A 25,027-nucleotide genomic window follows, 5' to 3' on the forward strand; every position below is an offset into this window, starting at 1 on the left:
GGAAGGAAGGAAGCAGCCGCAGAGCTCCCCGGTCTCGGCTGCGCTCTCCTGCCCGTGCGCTCCGGGTCGTCGGCGGCGGCGGCGGCGGCGGCGCCGAGCGCTCCTCGCCGGGGACGCGGCGCTGGAGCCGGGGACAGCGAGGACCCCCGCGCGGAGGCTTCCCGTGCCCGCCGGAGTTGGGATGCAAGGGCGGCCGCTGTGCAGCTGCTGAGCGTGGACTTTCCTCCTCGGCCCCGGGCAGGGCTCGGGCTTGCGGCGGCGGCGGCGGCGGCGGCGGCGGCGGCGGCGGCAGCAGCAGACGGAACAGCGGGCTCTGCTCTCCGAGGGGGGGCGTCGAAGCGCCCGCGCCGGGCTCCCGCCCGCACCCTCCGGCGCTCCCGCGGCCCCCAGCCGCCACCTCGGAGCTCGCCGCCTTCCTCGTCGCCCCGAGCGCCGCCTCCGGGATCAGCCCCGCGCGCCCCCGATGCTGGGGCGGCTTCGGCGCGGCCCCCGCGCGGCGCGACGCGCCGAGTGATCCGGAGGGGGCCCGCGCCTCGGGACCCCGCGCCGGAGCCACCGGGAGGACGACGATGTCCGCGCAGCCCCGGGCCCTGACGCGCCCCACGCAGCGCGGGGAAGGCGGCCGGCCGCAGCCCGCCGAGCCCTAGGCGCACAAAGCCCGCGCCCGCGCCCGCCCCGGCCTCGGCGCCCGCCGACGACTTTGCCGCCGGCCCCGCGGTCTTTGTCTGCACTTGGGGCGGCCGCCGACTCTGGGATTCCGCTGCGAGAGCGGGCTGGGGGGGCCGGGGGCGAGCTCTCGGTGTCCCGGCCGCCCCCCGCTCGGGCTCGGCTCCCCCCTCCCCCGCACCTCCCCGGCCCGAGCCCTCGGCGCTTCCACGCTCGCGGAATCACGACCCCTCCCTGCCATGTATCCGCAAGGCCGACATCCGGTGAGTAATCGCAACTCGGCTTATTTGAGCATCTATCGTGGCAGGGCGAGCGAGCAGTTTATCTGGCACCTCCATTTTGCTGGTTGCTACCTTTATGGGGTGTGAGTGCGCGTGAGTGAGTGCGCGTGAGTGCGCGTGAGTGAGTGCGCGTGAGTGCGCGTGAGTGCGCGTGAGTGAGTGCGCGTGAGTGCGCGTGAGTGAGTGCGCGTGAGTGCGCGTGAGTGAGTGCGCGTGAGTGCGCGTGAGTGAGTGCGCGTGAGTGCGCGCGCGCTCACACAAAGGGGATGGGGACGGGGGGCGCCGTTGGGAGGGGAGGTCAGGCCCGCCCGAGTGGCGTGGGGGCCGCCCGAGCTCCAGCCCGACTGCTCGCGTTTCCTCGCCGCCCTCCGCCCCCTCCGCCCCCTCCGCCCCCTCCGCCCCCCCCCCAACTCGCCGGGCCGCGTCTCCCAGTCCCGGGCTTCCTTGGGAACGGGAGCCCCGGCCGCCAATGGGGAGGGACTGGGGCGCCCCCCTCCACCCACGCCCCCCCGCCCGCCCCGTCGGGCGGCTGAGAAACTTGCTGCGAAGGTTCTGGGCGGCGACGGCGGCCTCCCGGCCTGGGCGGGGGCGGCCGGGGCCCCGGCTGACGCCCGCGCCCCCTCCCCCGCCTCTCCTCGCGCGCTCCAGGCTCCGCATCAGCCCGGGCAGCCGGGATTTAAATTCACGGTGGCCGAGTCCTGTGACAGGATCAAAGACGAATTCCAGTTCCTGCAAGCTCAGTATCACAGGTAAGGCCGGCGGGGGGGAGGGGGCGCGCCCGGGGCGGCGGGGAGGGGCGGCCCCCGTGGGACCGAGGGGCTCCCGACCCGGGGCGGCGGGGCGGCGGGGCGGCGGGGCGGCGGGGGCCTCCGCCTTTTGTCTCCCCTTCCCGAGCGCGGCGCCTTAACCCTCCGCTGCCCGCCGCCTCCCGGCGCCCCGGCCGCCCGCGGGGTGCGAGGCCGGGGCGCGCCGCCGTCGGAGGGAGGCCAGCCCGGCCGCCCGCGCCCCCTCCCCTCCCCTCCCCACCCCGGCCCGGCCCCCGCGGCCCCGGGAGGTCCGGGCGCTCGGCCGCGGGAAGTTGCAAGTTGTGTCCCCCGCTCCCCGCGGTGGGGACCCGAGCCCCCCGCGCCCCGGGGCTGCGGGAGGGCGGGGGGGCCCGGGAGGAGGTGGCTCCGCGGGTGCCGGGCCTGAGCCGGTCCTCCTGCCCTCGCAGCCTCAAAGTGGAGTACGACAAGCTGGCGAACGAGAAGACGGAGATGCAGCGCCATTACGTGATGGTGAGAGGCGGCGCGGCCCCGGGTCCCCCGAGTGCGCCCCGGTCCCCGCCGGCGCCCCCGGAGCCCGGGCCGCTGGCAGGAGGGAGGCGGAGAGCAGCGGCAGGCCGGGCCGCCCGGGGCCAGGCGGGGCGCCCCTTCGGCCTGGGTGCTCGTGGCTGCCCGTGGGTGCTCGTGGGTGCTCGTGGGTGCTCGTGGCTTCCCAGAGGGCTGCTTGCCCTGCCTTGGCTAGCAAGATGGGATTGGATCAGCCCACGTCAGGGTTGGATAAAATCTCCCTCCCCAGACCTCCTGGGAGTGTTTGGAAACGTTGCTGCTCTGCAGCCCGCGATCTAGCCAGAGTGGGACAGAAGCCCTCCCTTCCTCTCCTCTGCCGCCCCCCCCCCCCCCCGGGTTTTGTGACAGTGGAGGGGCCTTCTGAAGCCCTCTGCCTCCGTCCCCTCCCTCCGCAGGGATACCCCAGCTGACAGTCTGGCCCGCCTTGGGGCAGTAGGTAGACTCTCACCCCTCTCCCAGTGTCTGTTCCAGGGAGTTTCAATCCTCTATCTGTGAGAGGACATGGAAGGCACTTAAGCACCCTCCCTGCACTGCTTTCCACATAAGAGGCCTTCCACACGTTGCTAAATAACTCTCAGAGGACAAGAGGGTCCCAGTGTACACACGATTCCCTGTTGAACCCGAACCTTGTATAAACAGGATATATGGCACATGCGGTGCTTGTGGGAGGGAGGGCTCGGCTCCTGATACTACTGCATACATAATGTTCTGTGCAGATGAGAACAGCACTCGCCCCTTCCCTTGTCAGCTCTCGAACCCCTCTCTCGGTACCTGGCTGTGGGGTTTGCTTTGAACTTCTTTAGCAGATGTATTTTGAAAGTAGGATTTGGCCAGAAACCTTCCCGAAAAGCTGATTTTTGCAAGGGGAAACAGATCAGTGTGTTGCCCGTTAACGGCCGTTCTTTTTCCTTGTAGTACTATGAGATGTCCTATGGCTTGAACATTGAAATGCACAAGCAGGTAAGTGCTTTTCTTTTTCAAAAAATCTATTTAATGGTTGCAAACACATAATACGTGGGTTTCTGATCACCCCTCCTGTGTGAAATGAGTCCTTCTGTTCCTCCTCCGCCGCCTCCTCCTCCTCAAAGAGTGACTGGATCCAGGCTCCGAAATGCAGGGTCTGAGGCATTGCTGATTTCTTGGACATGTTGAGCTTTTAGCAATCGAGCTTGTGAAATTAGCCCTGGTCTTGGATCTCGGTGGAAGATAAAGGAGCAAAGGGAAAGTTATACCTTCAGGATCTGCTTTACAAACTCCTGAAACCCGGAGGGGGCTGGCTGGCTGCTTTTACATGTTTTAATGTAGGAGGGGTGTGTGCGTGCGTGTGTGTCCCCACATGCAGGAATGTGATGTTCTTTCTTCCTTGGTAAGATTAAACTTCAAGAACCTAAAAAGCCAGGCTGAGCCATCAGAATTTAAGGGAACAGGCCACTGACTGCTGAAAAACATCAACTAAACCCCTAACGTCTTACAGTTCCGAGGCCGCTTTCTCCTCTCTATCTTAATTTGAAGGCGGCTGGGTTCCCATTTTACGGAGAAGGAAGCTGAAAGGAGAGGTGAACTTGCCCAGGGGCAGCCTCGCCAGGACTTTTGAGACGGCTGGGCTGGTAGTTGAGCTCGGCTTTGAAATCCTGAAGTCAAACCAGTTTAGCTAGTGCGATGTTGTTTGATGGATATGTAAACTACCTCGTATTGTCACTCTTCTAATAACAGTATACCTCAACCCGAGCAAATACAAACACCCTTTATCTCCGGGCATATCAGTAACTAGTCCCCGGTGCTAGGCTGGGCTGTAGGGAGAGGCCTGTTTGTGTATTTGTGTTCCAAGGAGAGGCTGCCCGTAATTTGGCTTGGCCAGCGATTAGAAGTGACTTGGCACGAATAAATGGCGCAGGCCGGTTGTTCTTTTTAACAATTGGTGTTCTTGAAATCTCAGAAGGTTGTTGACTCATTCGAGCCTCTGGTGACCGTGACTTGAATGGATTTTCTACTTTACGTTAACAGTCGTTTACAAGGTCTAAATTTTGTTATTTCAGGGGGGCAGGGTCCTGGGCAGGTGACCCTGGAATGCTTGTAGATCGCCACCTGCTCCAGTGGCTTCCTAGCCAGCCTTTTGAGTTTGTGGTTTTGCTTTCTCTCCTGGATGAGCCCTAGGGAAGGGCCTGAGTTTATTGAGCAGTGTGGGAAGGCAGTCTGTGGCTTTCTGAGGGATTAGCTCCTCAGGAAGGCATAGGGAGGCTACTAGGTTTTTGCCTCTTGACCCACAGAAATCCTAAGCAGGCACGGCTTTGTACCAAGAGGTGTTTCTCTTTGGAAGAATGGACCGGGGACTGGTTCTGCTCATCTTTAGGTGGGACTGACCAGGCCTGACCCATCGGGTCAGAACGCATGCCACAGACCTGGGGTCTCAGGTGTTCAAGGACCTTGGGGTATTATGCCAGCTGCCACCGCCTCTCCTTTCTCCACCCCCTCATTTTTTTCTTTTTTTTTTCCCCCCTCAGTGCTTAGTATCTTGGGTGTGTTTAAAGAGGGTAATTGCACCCAGGTTTAAAATTTATAGCAGCAGTTATTCTAAGAGCTTCGTAATTAAGGTGTAATATGTCGTTGCATGTTGAGGTCTGCATGGGTGGTGTTCCCCACGTCTGTGAGTGGATGGTTCTTTGGCACAAAGAATCCACCTTGGCTGGTGGAGCGAAGGTGTTCCCGGAGTCTGGGGGGAGACTCTGAACTCTGGAAGAGTTAACCGTCTTACCGCACTTGGTGGTGGGGTTTGCATCCGGGCAGCTGTGTGCATCTGGGACTTCTGGCTCTGCCCCAGACGGGGCTTCTTAGGGGGAGAATGCCTGAGGTTTGGCGACATGGTCTCATTTAATCCTCTCAGCTGCTAGAGGCAGACAGATGGATTCTTTGCGCCCTTTGTATAGGCCAGGAAACTGAGGCTTTAGGGAGGCCAGTGGGGCAGAGCTGGGACCCCAGGCCAGGCATTTGGATTCCCAGGCGGGGCATTTTACCCTGCTTTTACCCACTCACTTTGGCCTTCCAGCCAGTTCCCCTTTGCTTCCCAGCATGAAGGTGCGTGCTCTGAGCGCCCAGTCCTTTGCAGGGTTTATGGCAATCTCTTTGAGTTGGGTGAAATCGCCCTGTGGCTGTGGAGAAACAGAGAGGCAAGGAGGTGAAGAAACCCGAACTGAGAAATGCAACCCTGACCTAATGGGGCCGGCCACTCCCTAGGCTTGCGAGGGTTCTGCAGAAGAGAACCTAGCCACTAATTGTAGTGTGGGTCTTGGGTGCATTTGGCGGATGGTGGTTAGGCCTGAGCAAACAAGTTTATCAGCTGACCTGTTTAGCGGTTGACTGGTGTTTTATCTGCACACACAATCAAGTGACTGGAGTGCTTGAATTATTCATGCAGTGTCCTGCCCTCTAGACTTGACTGTTCGTGTGATTACATCTGCCTGGAACAAACAGGCTGGATTCTTCATCTTTAAGCTCAGGGGTGGGGGTGGGGACTGGCTCTACCTTTATGTAAGAGGTGATCTCCAGAGCCAGCATCTTGGGAAGCGTGGGGGTCCTCAGCCTGCAGGCTCACACCACACCCCCTCTTAACAGCAACCGCCACCACTGTTTTTTGTTGTGTGTGTGTGTTTTTTTTTTTTTAAGCTCTCCTTTGCCGTCGCTATGGGAAATGCCTATTAGTTGGGAACCTCAGGTTCAGCCAGATGGGCCCCGAGTATTGAAAGAGGGCAGCTGATGAGGTGCTTCCAGCCCATTTCTATTTTCCCGAGAGGTTCAACTCACTGTGGCTGGCTCCTTTCCTGGCTGTTTCTCTGTCTCCTCCTCGTTCTCTTTCCAGGCCGTCAAATCCCAGAGAAGTAATAAATGGCTTCTCCTCCTACTCCTCTGCCTACCTCCCTAATTATGGCAGAGCAGAGATTACAGAATCACGGGCCAGGCTTCAGCCTTCAGTGGGTCACCCACCTCCCCCCAGGCCCCTGCTTCCAAGGCAGAGTATCAAGGGTGATTCAGCGAGGCCAGGGAGGCAATGGTGGTGACCTGTTCCTGCTGAGGCTGGCCAGTGTCAGCCACCCATCGGCCACCAGTCACAAAGCCAGCTTAGAAAGGAGCACCCCAGAGCACCTGTTGGGCATTGGGTTTGAGGCAGGGGAAGCTGGGTCAGGCTCTCTCCACCCTTTCCCCCTCCCTCCCCCCACCATCGGTGCAGAGGTTTCAAAAGAGGACTTTTGGGGTATTTGGACTTTGGGGCAGCATCATGCCAATGCCTTACAGTCCCCTTTTTGCTGTAAACCCAGAGGAGCAACCCCTTCCTCCAACTTTCTTTTGGCATCCTGCAACTGGGATGCCCTTTGGCTTCTCATCCAAGTCACAGATGAGGAAACTGAGGCCCGGGAGGGGAGCTGAGCTTACCGGCTCACCGAGTCCCACATTAGTGCCGGGTCTCTGTTGAGCAAGACTCAAGAAATGAAGCATTACTTGTTTACTAACCAATGGCACTCTTTGGCTTTATCATTGCTTCTTTCTGCGTTATCATCTCAAGAGGCTAAGGCTACGGACCTGACTATACCAAAGTACAAAGTACCCCATTTCAGGTTGTATAACCATATCAGCTGAATACTTTTTTGCCCACAGTCCCCTTTGAATTGCCAGCTATTTGCACAACCAATGATTTGATGTGCGTCATAATAAACAGAACGCATAGCTAGTAACCCCAGAGGTAAGGTTCACCGATGAGGTAAAAGTGGTAAAACCTGTGAACTCCCCCCCCCCCCCCCCCCCCCCCCCAGGATACAGAAAGCCGTGCAGGTGGCCATGAACGGGGCGAAAGAAAGAGATGGGAAATCTCTGTTGGTCCCTCCCCTCTCATCGGCTAAGTAATTAAGGGTTTGGCTGGAAGATCTCCAGGAACAAGGTGAAGTTCTGTGACCATCACTTCTGGAAGTGCGGGTAGCCAGAGGGAACCAGCAGGTGGCGAGGTTACAAAGGCTGTGCCCAGGATGCCTGTTGGTGTGGCATCCGGGTTGAGCAAAGAAGAGATCCAGAGTAGTGTTTTTTGCTGGCTTCTAAGCACCCCGCCTGGGACCTGGTTTCTACCTAACCTTTCCTACATGGTCACTCTTGTCCTAGACAGTCTTCCTCCAGAAACCCAGCTCCTCTCACTGCCCGGGGGCCTGCCATGGTCTCCCGAGCTCAAAGTCCCCTTCCCCAGATTGCCTTCTACCCCAGCCTTCTCTGGACCCCTGTTCACCCTCTATGAGCCGTACAGAGCGGGCTTTGTGTGGTGCTCTGGCTCTTTCCCTTCTCATATGCTTGATCACTGGGATGACCTAGGAGATGGGCAAATGTCTCCAGCCCTTACTCAAGGAAACTGAGCCTGGGTGGGAAACCTGGCTTCTTAATAAGACTTTTTAATTTTTTTAAAAGATTTTATTTATTCATGAAAGATACAGAGAGAGGCAGAGACATAGACAGAGGGAGAAGCAGGCTTCCTGCAGCCCTTTGTAGGACTCTATCCCAGGACCCCAAGATCACGACCTGAGCCGAAGGCAGATGCTCAACCACTGAGCCACCCATGTGCCCTTAATAAGACTCTTTTCATGAACTCTTCCAGGAATAGGATCCCCCAGAGGGCACAGAGCTCTTCTTTCTCTCTGGATTTCTCCTTCTCCATGTAGGATAGGACGGGTCTGGTCTATGTCAGAAGCCCTTTATTTCCATTTTGTCCTAGGAGTGAGTCACTCAAGGAACCAGTTCCCTTTCCCCTCCTGCATGGAAAAGTGTATTTTTTTTTTTAAGATTTTATGTATTTACTCATGAGAGAGAGAGAGAGAGAGAGAGAGAGAGAGGCAGAGACACAGGCAGAGACAGAGCAGGCTCCTTGCAGGGAGCCAGACGTGGGACTCGATCCCGGGTCTCCAGGATCACGCCATGGGCTGAAGGCAGGTGCTCAACCGCTGAGCCACCCAGGCTGCCCGGGAAAGTGTATTTTATCTGGATCTGTTTGCACAAAATACTGGAACACTGAGGCAGAAAGGTAGTCAAGGCCAAATCTCCGTGGGGCTCCCCCTGTGACCTGGCTCCCTCGCGTGATGTCCTTGCTCACACTTGATCATCTCGCTTTTGTAAGCGAAGGAGGAGGCCCCTCTACTGGAGTCTCTTCTGTGCACTTAGCACAAAACAGGTGCTCAGTAAACACTCTGGTTTTTAATTTTTTTTTTTATTTTTCCCCCTTTACGTAGAAGTAGTCAGGTTGTCAGAGGGTGGGATTCTGATTCCCTGAGCTCTGACAGTAGGAAGTGAGGGTTTTAATTGTGGGTTGGCCACCAGCTCTGCAGGCTTCCTCCTACGGCTCGGCATCCAGTTTCTTCATCAGTGAAATGAGGGGGTTGGATTCCTTCCAAAACGGTTATTAGGGGCCTGGGATGTGCTGGGTGTGGGCTGGGGCTGGTTACACAGCCGAATAAGACACCATTCCCTCCGCTGGGGAGCTGGCATCTAAATAAGTCATGGCAGTGCAGTGAGGTAAGTGCTAATGTGGCCCAGTGTCACAGGAGGAGCACCCAGGACAGGACAGCTTATTCTTCCCCGGAAAGGGGAGTCGGGTCAGAGAAGACTACACCGAAGGGCTGTTACCTGAGCCCAGTCTTGGAGGGAGGGCAGGGGTTGATGAGGCGAAGCCGGGCAGCAGGAGGAGGGCAGCAGGAGGAGGAGCGGACGGTCCTCTCTCTCTCTCCCTCTCCCTCCCTCCCTCTCTCTCTCTCTCTCTCTCTCTCTGGCCACAAGTTGGAATGGCAGGGGGTGGGGCGCCACTGGGGGCTGAGGCGAGGTGGTGACATTTTGCAGCCAAGCGATGGCCAGGGCCTCTGCTCTCGCACTGCCGGCTCCGGGGCTCCCTCTGTCCCCTCCTGGCTCTGCAGGGCTGGCCCGCGTCCACCCCGGCGGCTGGGGGGTTGGGGGGGGGCGCCCGGGCGGAGGCCTCCCACGTCTGCCTCTCCGCCCCAGCGTGCCGCTTGGCACTTTCCTCCCCAAAGTGGCCTTGCCGCCTCTCTGCGCGGGTAATTCCGTAATGACTGGTTCTGACCCGCCCCTCCCCCATATTTAATTCTCATCAGCCAGCTCTCTCCACTTTGCTATTAATGATAGCAGCCAGCAAAATAGCTTTCAACATGCCATTGACAGTCTGGTTTAAGAGAGCACTTGAAGGAGTGCTAGACAGCTGAAAGCACCCATAATTGTGTACCAGAGTGAGAACTGCGTGCTCGAGGGCCTTGTTTTTATATGCTTAAAGGGACAATATCTTGTTTTCAACAAATGCTCTCTGAGACTCACGGCCAAGATGCTGGCTTCCCTTGCGCTCTGCTTTCCTGCCCTGGCTTTTTCTTTTCCTCCCTCTTGCTTCTCACGCCGCGTGTTCCCCCTCGGCCTGGGGCTGGGGACAGACTTAGGGAAGGGGCCGGGGGTGGGGGGCAGATTTCCTGCCCGCACTAAGCAAGGACCCTTGGGTGGGCTTGGTGGCCATGAGGCCTTATCCACTGCTGATGGTGGGCCGGCCCTGGCCCTGGCGTTTCTGGGGGAGGGACTGGGAGTGCCGTTCTCCCAGTGTATTGATTTTGAGATCTTCTGTTGGCCAAGGATGTCACCACCTGGGGGGGGGGGGAAGCGCTGGCTTCCAGTGAGCCCTCTCTTTCTGGGAAGGCCACCTCTGGGGGGCCGGGGGCTGTCAGGGAAAGCTCCACGTACTCCGAGAGGGCGTATCAGGGAACTTCGAAGCCCCTAGCTCCTTTCTAAGCAGATTCTGGGAGGCTCTTCATCCTGCAGAGGTCCATAGGGCAGGCGTTTATTCCTCTTAAGTGGAGGTTCCTGCAGGACTTGGGGTTTAACCTGGGGTTCCGTCTACTCAGCTCTGGAGATTTTGCCTGAGAACAAAACCTCCCTCCCCCTTCACCCCAACTGACTTCATTACTCTGAAGATGCAGCACAGGCTTTGGGGAAGAGGTTGCCCTCACCCCACTGCCACCAAAGCTTCCCTTCACCGATGGCATCCTTTGAAGGGTGGAGAAAGAACCAGGCTCCCAGCGGTGGGAAAGCAAAAGTGGGGCTGTGGGGCCGTGGCAACGGCTCAGTGTGGACGGGGTCACTCCTCTCACTGACCACATGAGTGACCCCCTCCAGGGGCCCGGGGCCCTGGGGCAGCTGCCGCCGCTGCCACCACCACTAAAGTATCCCGGTAGAAGGCCTTTACTGAGGACAAAGAATTTGAAAGCTTTGATCTTCGAACTATTATAATAATATCGACCTTTGGTATTTCCGTAGCACTTGTTTGCAAAGCACGGTAGACATTTTCATTGTAGGAACCTAAAAATAACAGGCATTCGAGTGCAGGACAAACCCACCCCAGGAGGAAAGCATCAGAGCACGGGGCGTGAAGATGTCCTGGGTGCATCCAGGGCACCAGAGGGCTGCGTCCTTAACCTGCACGTGGCAGCAGGCCCGGGTGTGCACGTGGAATTCTGACTGTCTGAGTTCCCTAAGGGACAGGACCATTTTGTATTCACCAAGGCCCCTGCGCGCCACCTGGTGCTGGGCCCATACTGGGTGCACAGTGTATGTTTTCGGTGGGGGGGTGCGGCAAGGACTCACGGAGGGAAATATTCTAGTCTGGGGTTCTCCTCGACTCTGGAGCATTGTGGACTTTGTAGGGGAAGGATACGGGTTTTCTTGGGCTTCTGAGAGAGATCTGTTGGCCGCCAAGTTGTGATTGGAGAAAGAAACGTACAAGTGTCGTCGTGAGCGTTTCTTTTAAAGCATGTTTAGTGTAGTTTGAAGTTTTTGTTTTGTTTTGTTTTGTTTTTTCATTTTGTACCGTGGACAGTTTCAAGGTGCAAAGGGAAGAAGGGACGTGGTGAGGAGAGTGATCACTCGGAGGAAGATGGAAAAGCAGAGACGGGGGAGGAAGGGGTGGGAGGAGAGAACAGGCTGAGCTGCAATTACAAGAAGGAACAGAGTAGCAGGGAGGCGAGGGGGTCAGTGGCTTGGAGGTAAATTGGTAAGCGGTGCTTGGCACACCTTGGCTGTCTGTTTGGGTGTGGAGCTCCACAGGCCATGGCCTTACCCCATTGCCCTTTTTCAAATCCTTGGTGACCACTGTTCACAGCTCTTCAGATGCTTTTTTGTTGTCATTTTAGAAAAATGGAATGAAAGCGAGTCTAGCCCAATGGGAGGAGTTCCTTTTCAGTTTGCCCAGGATAGCTACATCTTCTGTCCTAAGGAGACCCAAATGATGAGCAAACGTTCTGGCCCCAGGCCTGCAGCCCTGGGAATACCAGGAGCATCTTGGGGAACAGGGCAGGGAGTGCTTCTTGGTTGGCTGAGCAGGCTTTGGTTCTGGGCTCCTGCACCACCCTGCTAGTCTGTGACCAGAGGCTGGAGGAAGGAAGGCTTCCTACCCAGTCCCCAAAACTAGCCCGGGGAGAGCTCTCAACAGGCCTCTTGTGACCCCAAGTGTGAAGCTGGTTGCCCCATCAGGGACGTGCTTTGTGAACCAGTGGTGATTTCTGCTGGGAAAAGCACGGTGATCTAGGGGAGACCAGGCGCTGGCCTGGGGTGGGGGACAGGAACTATCCAACTTCCTGTCCAGGGGGAGGTAGGGCGGACTCAGTGGGCCCCGGAGCAGCCACGGCTGATCCCACAGGGTCTAGAGTGAGGGGCCGAGGCCCGATGGGAGCAGAGTGAGCCTGAGATCCAGCAGGTGGAGGCCGTGAGTCGGCCAGGACTGCGGGCCCAGGGGAGCTTTAGCTTCCTCTTGCACCGTTCTGTCGCTTTTCCTGGAAGGGGGCACCACTTCCTCTGAGCCCCCTCACCACTAGAGAGGGCAGAGCAGTCCTCCTCCCCTTCTTCTTCTTTTCCTTTTCCTTCTTTTCTTCTTCTTCTTCTTCTTCTTCTTCTTCTTCTTCTTCTTCTTTAAATGAATGATTTTATTTATTAATAAGAGACACAGACTGAGAGGCAAAGACACAGGCAGAGGGGGAAGCACGCTCCCTGCGGGGAGCCCGATACAGGACTCGATCCCAGGACCCCGGGATCACACCCTGAGCTAAGGGTAGATGCTCAAGGCTGAGCCACCCAGGCATCTCAGCAGTTTTTTTCTTGCCTGACTTTGCCTCAGGGCAGAAATCCTAGGAAAAGACTGGAACCACTGAGGTTGGCAGTTGGCACTGCCCTGTGTCCCACCCTCCTCAATCCTCAGGCCCTCACACTTCATCTCAGAGGCACGAGGAATCTCCTCCAAGCCAGCCTGAAATGGGGAGACGCAGCAGCTCCTCGGAGAGCAGCTTTGCCCCTGCCAGAGTTCTCTCACTGTTGGCTTGATGCTGGCTCCCATGTCACCCAGCACTCGTGTGGGCACCCAGCCTGTAGGAACTTCTTACAGGGGGCGCCTGCAGGTGCCCTCTAGATGCTTTTGTCTCTTCACCTGTTTGAGTTTCTCTAGTCTCTCACCGGAGTCTGATCCCACTTCTGCAGGGACCTACCTCTACCTGGCCCTCCCTCACCTTCCCCCTTGCCCAGACCATCCATCAGTGGGGAGTGGGATGGGTCCCGGATAAGACTTTTTCCTGGCACCTTTGTGCCGGTGGATTCTTGAGTTTCTCCGTCAGAAGTCATTCGTTTTCAGACGGGCATCCTGGGCCATCTTGTACGGAGCACCAGGAGCTGGGAAGTGGCAGGTCCTGGTGGCTAAGTGAGCAGCTTGGAAGTCAGACAACCTTGGGTTTGAGGCCTACATCAGGACTTCCTGGCCGTGTGGCATGGGCTGACTGTGTGACCTCTGCAAAGTTGTCTGTACTGGGGAGAATCGTGACCCCTGCATACCAGAGCAGTGCTGTCCAGTAGAACTTTCTGCAACAGCGGAAAGTCCAGTAGGGTAGCCAGCAGCCACCTGTGATTCCTGAGCACTCAAGACGTGGCTGCTGAGCTGTACGTTGAGTTCTAATTAACGTTCACGAGGCACACGTGGCCTCATCTGTTGGACCGTGTGGTTACAGGCAGCGTTACCAGGAGTGTGTAAGGTGATGCATGGTAACTGCTTAGCACGGTCCCTTGCGTGTAGGAAGGCCTCGGCAAGGTATTTTCCCGGTGGGGGGTGGGAGGGTAGAGTCCTCAAAGGCCTCAAAGAGTTGAGGCCAAGATCCTTGGGGTCGCAGAGGTTTGTAGGACTTCCCAGAGGCCCTTCCCTTGTGCTGTTTGTTGGGTCTGCCTGCCATGCCAGCCTTGCAGCAGAGGCCTCATGAGCAGTGGCTTCCAGCAGCACTGACCTCGCTGGGGTAAGTGACTGGCTCGTGGTCTCCAGTGGACCTGGAGGCAGGTTCAGAATTAGAAACCGGGTCTCTTTCACTCACGAACCACCCATTTGCTCCATAGGCCCTATCAAGGTGTGGTCTTCTGTGGTCTTCCTACATGTCCCACCCCAAGACCCACCTGTATGTCAGGACTTTGATCCTAGGGTCCCAGTCAAGGCCTTTAAGAATTCGGTAAAATGTGTGTCAGCCACGTGCACATCAGGGTTTCTCAGTCTGGGCATTATTGACATTGGAGGCTGGATAATTCTTTGGGGCAAGGCTGTCCTATGTTCCCTAGGATTAGCAGCATCCCTGGCCTCTACCCACTGTTTGTCAGTTGCGACAACCCTAACTGTCTCCAGACTTTGTCACATGTCCCCTGGGGAGCAAAAATGCCCCACCCCCCACCCCACTCGGTATGAACCCTTCCTCTAAGGGGGAAAATTCTTGCTCGAAGGTCTGGCTCCAAGATCTGGCTTTGTGACCTAGGGCAGCTCCTTGCCTTCTCTGGGCCTCTGAGATGTTGAATGTGGTGGTGATTTGGGAGGAGGTCCCACACCGACCCATAAACAAGTTTCAGAATAACCGATCTTGATTTTTTTATGGCCTATGAAATGCCACCACTCCTGCCATCCTTGTCTGGAGAGAGAGAGGACCCTATGACCCTTTCAGTCTAAGAGGGCCGTGCTTTTAGGTAGTGAACTCCGCAGTGGGTGGATAGAATGGGGCTCTGTTCCTGCAGTCAGCCTGTCCCCTCCCCCCGACACCTCATTTTCCTTTCCTGCCACCCGGATTTCCCAGCGAGCCTTTGGCCTTAAAAAGTCATAGCCAGCGTTTTATTTGTAGCGGTGACCTTACGGGGAGACCCCCAAAATTTAACGAGCTGCCTCGGCAAGGGTAATGTGACTTTTACAGCCTGTTGAGGGGCAAGGGGAGATTTGCATAATGTTCCAAGGGGGATTAGGTGGCTGGGGGTTGCTATGGCAACCCCACGGGGATGAATTGAGAATTTTTCCTCCTGGCAGGGAGTTGGCCAATGGAGTCTGGGAAGGTGGGGGAGGGAGGCAGAGGGTTATCTGAGGGGAGGGAGGGGACCGAGAGGACGGAGGGCCCAGGGATGGATGGTGGGGGAGTGGCGCCTGGGATGAATGGGCAGTGTTGGGGGAAGGTCTAATCTGCAAAGGCTTTCCCTGTTCTGTCTACACAAGCAAGCTCTTTGAGGGCCATCCCCTGGAGTGGGGGTGGGAGGCAAGCAGAGTTTAATGTGTTTGGGAACCAAGAAATTAAAGTGAACAAATATTTAAAGATTATTGGATCTTGTTAACAGGAAGCCCGGTGGATGGAAATTGAGAGTCTGAGAAATGAAAGTCATAGAGTCTGAGAGCCAGGGAGGGACTTGGCCGTCACCTAGGCCCAGGTCTCTCCCATGGAGTGGTGTCTAACCCTGTGTCCCTGTTGGGTCACTGAAATGCTCCTAAGGACGGAGTGCTCGCTCTCACACAGCACCTGATGCATCTTTGAGAGCTCTGATGCTTATACTGCACCCAAATCTGCCTCCTTCATGCAGTGGGAACTGCGGCCAGAGTGCAGGACAGATCTGGGACCAGAGTGCAGGGCTCTAGACTTTGTCTTGCCAGCTCTTTGCAGGGTCTGCGGCCTAGATGCCTCCTCTTTCGCCTCCCCCGCCCCCACGCTCTTCCCCCTTGCTCAGCTTCACCATTCCCAATTCCCTGCTCCCTAGACTCTTGGAAGAAAGGGCCAGAGATTTCTGGTAGGCAGAGAAAAAGGAAGGTGGGATTCCAGGGGGGCACGTGGAAGAGGGTCACAGCCCAAGCCCCGAGACCCCAGCTCTTACCTTTCACCTGTCTTAGCTGGGTGGGGGCAAGCACGTCATAGGTTCACCGTCTGCCTCATCGTGTGAAGGGCTCCTGGGCTAGCGCACAGAGTGCCAACATCCCGTGCCCTCCCTCAGGAGCCAGATCCTCAGGGTCACACTGGGCTGGGCCTTTGCTTGTATCAAGCCCTCCTGGCATAAAGAATTCAGCAGGCTTCCTCAGAAGGCATAAATATTTAATGGCATTGTAGTTATATATAATTTGATCAATATGTCAGTGCTAAAAGGGCCTTTATGGAGGCTCACCTGTCATTGAGTGATCTGTGATGTAAACCCTCCCAGCCCCTCCAGAAGCAGGGGCCATTATCTCCCTGGGCTGCTAAGTGGATCATTTATTTGCCCCTCCTTAAAGACGCTGGTACTGGCTTCCTCTAGAGCCCGCGGCGGGGATGGAGCGGGGTCGGGAGCCTGCCTTTTGCCAGGAGGTTGCCCTCGTCTTTGTCCCTGGCCTGCCTTCCCACTTGCTTTATTTCAGAGCTGTCCAAGCTCAGTGTGGGGAGAAACTGCCTGGCAGGGAATTTCATGTTATAGTCGAATAATTGAGGATCTATCAATTTAGAATTGCCTGGGACATGCAATGGGGTATTTTAAGTTAAAATTACTCTGGCGCATTGTTCCAGAATCTTCCAACATTTGATTGCTTTGTGGTCATGGCACCCGGCTTCCATAGCCGCCTGCTGCACAGCCCCCAACTTGCCCTTGTGTCCCTCTGATTTTAATTCAAGATGAAGCAGACTCACCGTGCACATGCCAGGACTTGAGTCAGATAACTGGGTAAAACCTGATTAAAATTCGAGAACCCCGGAGTGGACCAAGGCCCCACCCCAAATACCCATGGGTTTCTAGAGGAGCAACCCAACCCATGGCCCCAGCGGGCAGGACGAGCCCTTCCTACAGTGGCCTGCTTGACACTGACCCATGAGATGCACCTGCTTTTGAATGGTTTATGCTGTGAAGACCGGTCCTGGGGATGGAGCCCAGGCCAGTGGCACCCCAGCCACATCTTGAGGTGGCTGTCTCTCTTTCTCATCATCCCTTCTGCTCTTGCCAGGCCACCTCTGTTTTACTGAGCTTTATCGATGAACGATAGGTCACAGAGCCATGCAGGGAGGGGTAGCAGGCTACAACTCTAAATGACAGCTCCTCGATCTTACAAAGTCGCCGCGTGGCCACTCTGTTTTGCACACAAGGGGATTGAGACCCAGAGGAGGGAAGCAATTTCCTTAAAGCCACACAGCTAGAGGGAGGCAGAGCTGAGGGGAGAAGCCAGGTTTGTTCTGTGAGGCTTTGGGTCCTATCATGCTCTTTGCAGTGGCAGGGTTTTCCCTCTCCTTGTTTTCATTTGGCTGAGGTTAAAATGAGATGTATAGACCACGGGGCCATTTAAAATAAATAGCAGGGGGCAGCCCTGGTTGCGCAGTGGTTTAGCGCTGCCTTCGGCCCAGGGCGTGATCCTGGAGACCCGGGATCGAGTTCCACGTCGGGCTCCCTGCGTGGAGCCTGCTTCTCCCTCTGCCTGGGTCTCTGCCTCTCTGTCTCTCTGTGTGTCTCTCATGAATGAATAAATAAAATCTTAAAAACAATAGCAGGGAGACCATTGGGTGGAAGTGGCCAAGGACTGTGTTGAGTAGTCAGCTACATTTTCCAAAAAAAAAAAAAAAAAGGGATCAAAAACTGGCAGGATGCTGTGGGGCTAGGACCAAGCGCAGAGTCCAGCTCCCCCCCTTTGTGTCCTTGGTCCGGGGCCCAGGGCTGGTGAGCCGCTGGACTGCACCACGCACGTGGGAGTGTGGTCAGACTCGAAGTTCCAGAATGTTCAAGCCCCCTCGGTTTTAAAGCAAAATGTTCGCCGGTCCTGCTTTCATGCGACGATCATCACGCAAACAGGAGCTGCTAAGGCGCGCTGAGCAGATTGTTCTTTGGGAAATTACACTTGCCCCCCACTATCTTGTGTTCGTCATTTATTAGCCTAACAACCCCGCCGGAGACGCGGGGCAGATGTTACTCTCTGCGCCCAGTTGGGAGCACAGATTCCGAATCTTCACAGGGTCTCTGGGCACGTTCCTCCCCGAACCGCTTCGTCTGCGTCTGCTAGACAAGCTCCTTCGAGATGTTTTGCCACCAGCCAAGCTGCCTTCTTTGAACCGCACTTGAAAAGAAACTTTCAAAGGCCGCACCCGCCTCCCCAGACACCTCTTTGCAAAGGCTGCGGTCTTCCCGCCACCGGCACCTGGCACCTACCTTCTCCCAGGTTCCCATCTGAGGACCTGGCTCCCAGGCAGTGGCTTTGCGCGCCCCACGTGGAGGGCAGGCTGGGGAGGAGGCCGGAGAACACGGTGCCCAGCATTGCCAAGGGGCGCCTTCCCGCGTGCCATCCAGTCCCAGTTTGTGATTTGTGACCTGTCCCAATTGTGGAAGTCACATGTCTTGATGCCCCTCCCCCCTCACCCCTTGGAAGTGGATGTTTAGGGCTTGTTTGAGTTGGACCAAATGCTGTTTTAACAGCTGTTCTCATCGGAAATGCTGTCAATGATTAACCCTGATGGTAGCTTTCCTTTCAAAAATACTTCTCTGAGCTCTCTCAAAATGTCGAAATTGGGTTCCCTGGTAGGAAGTCGTTGGTGAGGTTGCCTCATTGCGGGGCAGGCGTCATTTCCCCATCTGAGGTGTGGAGATGGTCGTGGCCAGGTTCTTGCGAGGAGAGTTACCGTGAGCGCACACCTGGGAGGTGCTTGGGAACAGCTGGGGAGGTGCATGGCGGGGACCCTTGTTGTTGTTGTTGTTAAGAGTGGCTCTGTCTGGCCAGCTTGGATTTCCAGGAGCTTCCCCTTCATGGCCTCCAAAAAAAATCAACGTTAAAGAAAAGTCATTGATGAGGGCCTAGTCTTCCCATTCATTCCTTGATGCAGCAGTGTGCCAAGCCGTTCCCAGGGTGGGGGTGGCCCATGGAGAGATGGGTGGGGCTCACTCCCTGCTTGTGCCTCCTGCCCCCTGGGAGACCAGCTGGGGAGTGGCACTCCTCAGCAGGCCTTAGCCATACAGTGACAGCTGGGAGGGGAAGGAATGTGCCTGCTTTCCACCCCCCCCCCAAACCCAGGGGCAGGGGAGCCCTGGTTCACTGTACGCACTCTCCAAGTACACACCCCCCACCCCCATCCTGCCCGCCTCCTTGCCCTGTGTCATGCTGTCTTATGCAGCCAGGCCTTCCTTGAGTTCTGGCCCAGGATATCCCCGGCCTCCAGAAGGTTCCCTGTCTGCGTGGGGTTGTTCTCATGCCCTTGTTGGATGTTTGTGGTGTTGGGAGGTGGGTGAAGGAGGCAGGAACTGCTTCCAGTGGAGTGGATGAGGGGAGACTAGGAACTTGCTCTGAGCCACCCACGTGGCGTCTGAGGGCCAGTGGTGGTCACCTGGTGGCCTGGACGCCAAGCCTGGAACTGGGCACATCCATGGGAAAATCTCAGCAGGTCTCTTTTCCTCATGGCCAGAGGATGCTGGGCGCCCGACCAAGCCCTGCAGGAAGATCCCACCTGTGGGAAGCCTGTGGCCACATGTTTGCTAAAGGGTACGAGGAAGGGCAAGGCCAGCTACTTTTCATGTTTTGCCTGGAATCGCCAAGACCCTGACACATGACCTGTTTGCTGGAGGAAGTAAGCGACAGATGGGAACCCTTTTATAACCACCCACCCCAGAGGTTGTGCAAGTATAGTTGCTGCGTTGGCCAAAGTAATGGGAAGGTCCAGGGCCGGTCTGCCTTCCTGGCTCAGGGGTGGGAGCAGCAACCAGAGACCCACCAAATGGCCTTGCAGTTGGTTTGGCTCCATTGGCACTACCTCACCCAGTTGGTGAAGGGCCACTGCCCGCCCACCTCCTAGTTCTATTTTGTTTTGTTTTGTTTTTAAAGATTTATTTATTTATTTTATGAGAGACACAGAGACATAGGCAGAGGGAGAAGCAGGCTCCCTGTGGGACTCGATCCCAGGACCCCGGGACCATGCTCTGGGCTGAAGGCAGGCGCTCTACTGCTGAGCCACCCAGGCCTCCCAGTTTATGTCTGTGTTTTGTTTTTCATATATCCTGTTCTGATGGGGCACATCAACATGTGACATTCGAATGACCGTGTTGCCCTGTGTAGGTTTGGACTGAGATGCAGACTAGCTGATTGTCCTAGAGCTCCTGCCATATATGACCCCTTCCCCACTATCAGTTGAGGGAAGATGAACAGAAATGAGGAAGGATCCTGTATTGGAGAAGAACTCTTTCCACTTTCGTAGACTAATAATTTATGCAGTAATTAACTTAGTAATCTTCTAGATCCCTTACAGTGTACATGCTGGGCATGTAGTGGGTGAAGCCCGGGGATGGTGCTAAAAACCCTACAATACAACAAGGAAGTATTGGGCGTCGATATCAACAGCACTGAGGCTGAGAAACCCTGGTGTCCAGTGTCCTTACCAGAGCATACCCAGCATGTGCAAATCTGGCACTAAGGCCCAGAGGGCTCACCTAGGGGAATACTCCCTCTCCACCCTGGAATTTGGAAGTGGGATCCATTATTGGCAGTCAGTGGGTTTTCTGGTCCTTTGCAACGAAGAATTATTCCACCCTAGATGACAGAGGACAACCCTGACCCTCTCCTGAGGATCGGAGTGTTCAGGAGGGAGTAGCAATCCCTGGTCCCCATGCAGGAGGCCCTCACCCAGTGGGGCCTGTCTGTATGAGAGCCTGCCACTGACCAGCAGCCCCGGGATGTAGGGCCACACAAAGCCCATCGGTTTGGTTGATGGCCTATCTCTTCACCACCCCGAGGCATCCCCATTAGTGCCTGCGGGTCCGAGGGAGATGGGGGTGCTAGCCCCAGAAATTCTCCCAAGGTCCGGGTTCTGTTTGTAAGCCTTCAGACGGCATTGTTTGTATTTTAAATGCACAAGGATTTCTCATCGAGCATCATTTGACATGCAGATGATCACAGATTTTTAAAGGCTGTTGTCATGGTTTTGTCTCTGGGAGATTGCTGTGTGCTGATGAGAGCCTTGAAGCCGGAGTTGAGTTGGGACCTCAGTCCTGGTGGCCTGAGGATTCAGCAGGAGATAAGGAAAGCAATCCTGAGCCGTGTCTGTCAGGGGGCCTGGGCCTTCCTGTCTGGACACAGTTAACCATTTGGCACCCCTCTTTTTCTTATCCTTTCCTTCTTTTCTTTATTTTTAAAGACTTTATTTATTTATTCATGAGAAACAGAGAGAGAGAGGCAGAGACACAGGCAGAGGGAGAGGCAGGCTCCATGCAGGGAGCCCGATGCGGAACTCGATCCCAGGACCCCGGGATCACAACCTACACCAAAGGCAGATGCTCAACCACTGAGCCACCCAGGTGTCCCCTCTTTTTCTTTTAAAACCGCTCTTGATCTCTGACTGAGGGTTCACATAGGACAGGGCAGCAGATCAGACAGGTTGATCTTTATCTAAATGTGACGTTGGCTGGAATATTGGGGGTGGAGCAGAGAATTGGTCAGCTCATGATCAACCTCTCCGAAGGATTAGGGTTCCAACGAATTACCTCCTGAACAGCTTTTTCAAGAAGGCAGTGCTTTACCCTAAAAAATGAAACGTTAATGATGGGATGTCGGGCCGGGTGGGGGAGAGATCAGCCTGGTTGGGGAGAGGCAAAGTGAAACGTGGAGCGGGGCAGGAGGCCCTCTAAGGCACCTGTGGCCAGGTCTGATGCTGATCCCAGGGAGCCCTGTGGCACATGTGGCTTTGGGGGCTTCGTGTCACCTCCTGCTTTGTCTGTCTTGCTGGTGCCATTGGGCAGCACCGCCATGTACTTCAGTCCCATAATAAATTTTCCTGGGGTGTGCGGGGTGGGGGGGGAGCAGGGGATGGGGGTTGTTCTTGTTTTGTTTTGCCTTGTTTTTAATTAGGGCTTCCATCAAGAGCCGACTGTATATTCTGAACCAAACATGTAGACCACCTCGGATAGGAAATTGGAGCACCACAAAGTGTAGGCAGCCTGGCAGGGGGAGGGCTGGGGATTATTTAGCAAGGCTCCTGGCAGGCGGCCAACCAAGGGGGGAGAGCATGGAGCCCCTCCCAGGGCCTGCAGTTTCGGGGGAGTTTGCGCTTCTACCTGTGTGACATTTCGGTGATTTGATTTATTTGCCTGAGCTTCACGCGGTCTCCTCTTCTTTTGCAGACAGAGATTGCGAAGAGATTGAACACGATTCTAGCACAGATCATGCCTTTTCTGTCGCAAGAGGTAAGACCTTCTTTAACCATGTCCTCCTTGTCTTTCCAGTGCGTGCAACCCGGGGCTGGCGGGGTCTCCCTGGAGCCCCAGCCCCTCTCCGTTCATATGGACTGAAGCTGACAACTTGGGGATTTGTAGAAACTTTTCCAGCACGTCAGAGGGAGCATTTGGGTGTTCTACTGCGGTAGAACTAGTTCTCTGCCGCTGTCTGAGACCACGGAGGAGGGGAGCAATGGGCAGCAGGTGCCCCCTTTGCCTCCCACCCCCATTCCCATTCAAACCAGCATTCCCAGCCTCTGCTTCCCTGTGACCATCTCCCACACCTGGAAACGTCTAGGAGCAAGAAGCTTGGCCAGATGGTGCTAAGGGGCAGAGCCTATAAATGGAACGAGTACCCAAGGGGGATCCTAGCCTCTAGGACAGAGCATCCTCCCTAGAGGCATGAGCAGTCAATACTAATACCTTCCGAGGGACCCCCCCTTACCTGAGGCCTGGACCAGGCCAGTGGATGGTGAGACAAGGGCGGCATCTCCAAGGACGTCCTTTAGTGTAGGTCAGACAGGTGAGCTGCCTGAGAAGGGCCTGATCCTGGCTAGCAGAGCTCACTCCAGCTGGGGCAGGCCCTGCTTCCTCTGCCCCTTCAGGCGCTGTGACCACCTCCACTCCCTCCCGGACTCCTAGGTCTCTGAGTCAGAGGGGCAATCAATAAATGATTGAGAGCGTGTGAAAACACGATATAGTGACGTCCTCGAGCTTATGGCCTAGTAGGGGGGATAGCTACATACGAAGCAGGTGCTATCCCAAGGCCAAAGGGAATGAATGCACCAAAAAAATACCTTCTTTTAAAATCAACTTTATTTTTTAGAGCGGGTTTAGGTTTACAGCAACCCATGAGTAGAAGGTACAGAGATCTCCCCTGTTACCAGCCTCTCGCACCTGCGTGGTGTATGTGTTGCAGTGATGAACCTGCATTGACACATCGTATCACACTCAGTCCTTGGTTTATATTAGGGTTCCTCGTGCCACTTTTTCTCTATCTTTCTAGACATTTTCATCTTTCTCTTTACTTAGCTAGGGATTGGGATTCTATAGATTTACACACTTTTCTTCTGAACTCCTTGCACATAAATCCTGACTCCCCACTCACTCGTCTAGCTGCGTCTCCTAAAAACGGGAACGCCCCTTCTAAGGGATGAATACCATCGCCGCATTTAGAAAATTAATAATGAGGAACATCCTCTCATAGCCAGCTCGTATTTAGAGGCGCAGGAGGGAGGTTTTTTGTATGTGTAGAGGGAGGTGGGTGACTGTTGGCCATCCGGGGGCTCATTTCTATTTTACCTTAAAACAGGTGTCTGGGAAGTAATACATGCTCACTGAAAAGTGTCCCACCTGTTTGGAGGACGTCCTCTGCCTCAGGCGGGGGCTGCGTCGCTGCCCGTCGCGAGCTGCCCTCCCTGTGCCCCTTTAGGTGGGAAGGCAGTGCATCTAACCCAAACTCCCTATTCCCTCCAGCACCAGCAGCAGGTGGCGCAGGCAGTAGAACGTGCCAAGCAGGTCACCATGACGGAGCTAAATGCCATCATCGGGGTACGTGGACTCCCCAATCTGCCTCTCACCGTGTGTATAGCCCTTTTATTCCTCTCATTTACCATAACCAGAGATCGACCCTGACCTTAGCTGGCCTCAAAGAAGGGCGGCCCCAGGGCTCTGGCTTCCCATGGGCTTGGACCCATTTGGGGCTCTCTCTCCCTATTAGCTCCCCAACTGCCTCCTGCTCCCCCAAATTGAAGGGTTGTCCGACATGCCCCAAATCCATCTCTAAACTCATCAGCCCCAACCTCCCCCTGCTTTTGATGTCCCCACCATTGAGGGAGGCGGGCCCTGAGGTAACCCTCACACTCAGCCTCCTCCTCAAGCCTCCCGGGGGGGCCTGTCTGCCCTGCGTCCCCTCCCTGGCAAAGGTCTGCCCTTCTTTGGCCACCTGGGATCAGAACTGTCTCTGCTGTACTGTTGATCTGAAATGTGCTGTGGAATTTGGGTTTGGGTCTTGTGCGATGCACAGAGCTGCCTGGCTGAGCATTGATCATGCGCCCTTGTGAATTCCAGCTGGGGATATTGTAGGAGTCCTGTCTCACTGGGAGCAGGAAAAATGCCCAAGGGGGGGCTTTGTGAGGTCCACATGTGGTAGGACCACCCCCCCCCCCCCCCCCCCCCCCCGCCCAGTGAAAGGAGGAAGCCCGATCTCTCCTCTTCTGCATCCCAATCTGGCTCACATCTTTAATGCACTTCTTGGATTCACATAGTGTCTTTCTCCTGCTTTGGTGTGAGGCTAAGGACATTTAAGATCAGCAGCTGAGGAGAAACCATTTTTTCATGTGACTTTGGGCAAGGCTCCTAGCCTCAGGTATATCCATTCACCTTTTGTCCCTAAAATGAAGGGAGTAAGTAAGATCATTTCTTCCCACTTCCCATCCACAGACAGCTAGGTCAGGGCCCCCCAGCAGGGGCTTCTGAACAATGTAGATTCCGGGGCTCTTGCTCCGAAATTCTTTTCCATTAGGTCTGAGGGTGGGACTAGGAGTCTGTGTTTCTGAAGTTGTTCAGGTCATTCTGAAGGGTAGTCAGGCTTGGGAAGCAGTGGCCCAAATGGCTAAGGTCCCATCAGCCCTAACATTCTGGGACCCTCATTTCTCTTTTGTTCTCATGTGAGATGGTTTTTTTTTTTCCAAGGTGGAACCAGAGGTCCCAGAGTGTTGCGCGTGGGTGGGATGAATGATGACAGTTGGGTTTTTGGTCTGGGGCAGAAACCATGAGACACGCATTCTAGTTATGGTTCTTTTCCTGTGTGACCTTGGCAGGACCTGCCTCTTAGCCGGCCTCAGTTTCTGTATCTAATAAAAGAGGGAATGCACCAGTTCATGTCGCTGGCCCAGCAGTGCTAGGAGGCTGGGGTCAGGGTGGCACAGGGCTGGTGGTTCCCACTGCTCCATCCCGCTGTTGGGACCTGTGGCGGGTACGTGGCTCTGTCCCCGTCTCTCTCCAGTGACAGCTGCTGAACGCTGCCTCGGGAGGGCGTGGGAGCTTCGCCGGGTCTGAAGCCGGGCAGTGCTGGGGAGGAGCAGAGTCCGGAAAGGGGAACATGAGTTAGTGGTCAGTGTCTTTAGCTGTTGAGTGGGGAGGCAGCACCCCAACAGGGAAACCATAGTCTCGTGACGTCTACTGTCCTCCTGAGGTCAGCCAGCCCCGGGGTTCTTCAGC

At 55.8% G+C, this 25,027-nt stretch overlaps 1 protein-coding gene across 11 annotated transcripts in view; it reads left to right on the top strand.

Annotated features, from left to right (window-relative positions):
* Positions 1-797: 797 nt before the first annotated feature.
* The window catches only part of TLE3 (TLE family member 3, transcriptional corepressor), a 47,185-nt gene continuing 22,955 nt past the window's right edge, over positions 798-25,027 (top strand). For 6 of the 11 annotated variants that reach the window (XM_041742818.1, XM_041742823.1, XM_041742820.1 and 3 more), the window contains exons 1-6: positions 798-929; positions 1,596-1,696; positions 2,161-2,224; positions 3,194-3,238; positions 21,713-21,775; positions 23,282-23,386. In XM_041742818.1, coding sequence (XP_041598752.1) covers positions 906-929; positions 1,596-1,696; positions 2,161-2,224; positions 3,194-3,238; positions 21,713-21,775; positions 23,282-23,386 — 402 coding nt within the window. In that variant the 5' untranslated portion in view covers positions 798-905. The remainder of the gene's footprint in view (positions 930-1,595; positions 1,697-2,160; positions 2,225-3,193; positions 3,239-21,712; positions 21,776-23,281; positions 23,387-25,027) is intronic. The other 5 variants (XM_041742822.1, XM_041742826.1, XM_041742828.1 and 2 more) reach the window with 1 other exon arrangement.

The sequence above is a fragment of the Vulpes lagopus genome, chromosome 2 (genome assembly GCF_018345385.1).
Source record: "Vulpes lagopus strain Blue_001 chromosome 2, ASM1834538v1, whole genome shotgun sequence".
Taxonomy (NCBI): domain Eukaryota; kingdom Metazoa; phylum Chordata; class Mammalia; order Carnivora; family Canidae; genus Vulpes; species Vulpes lagopus.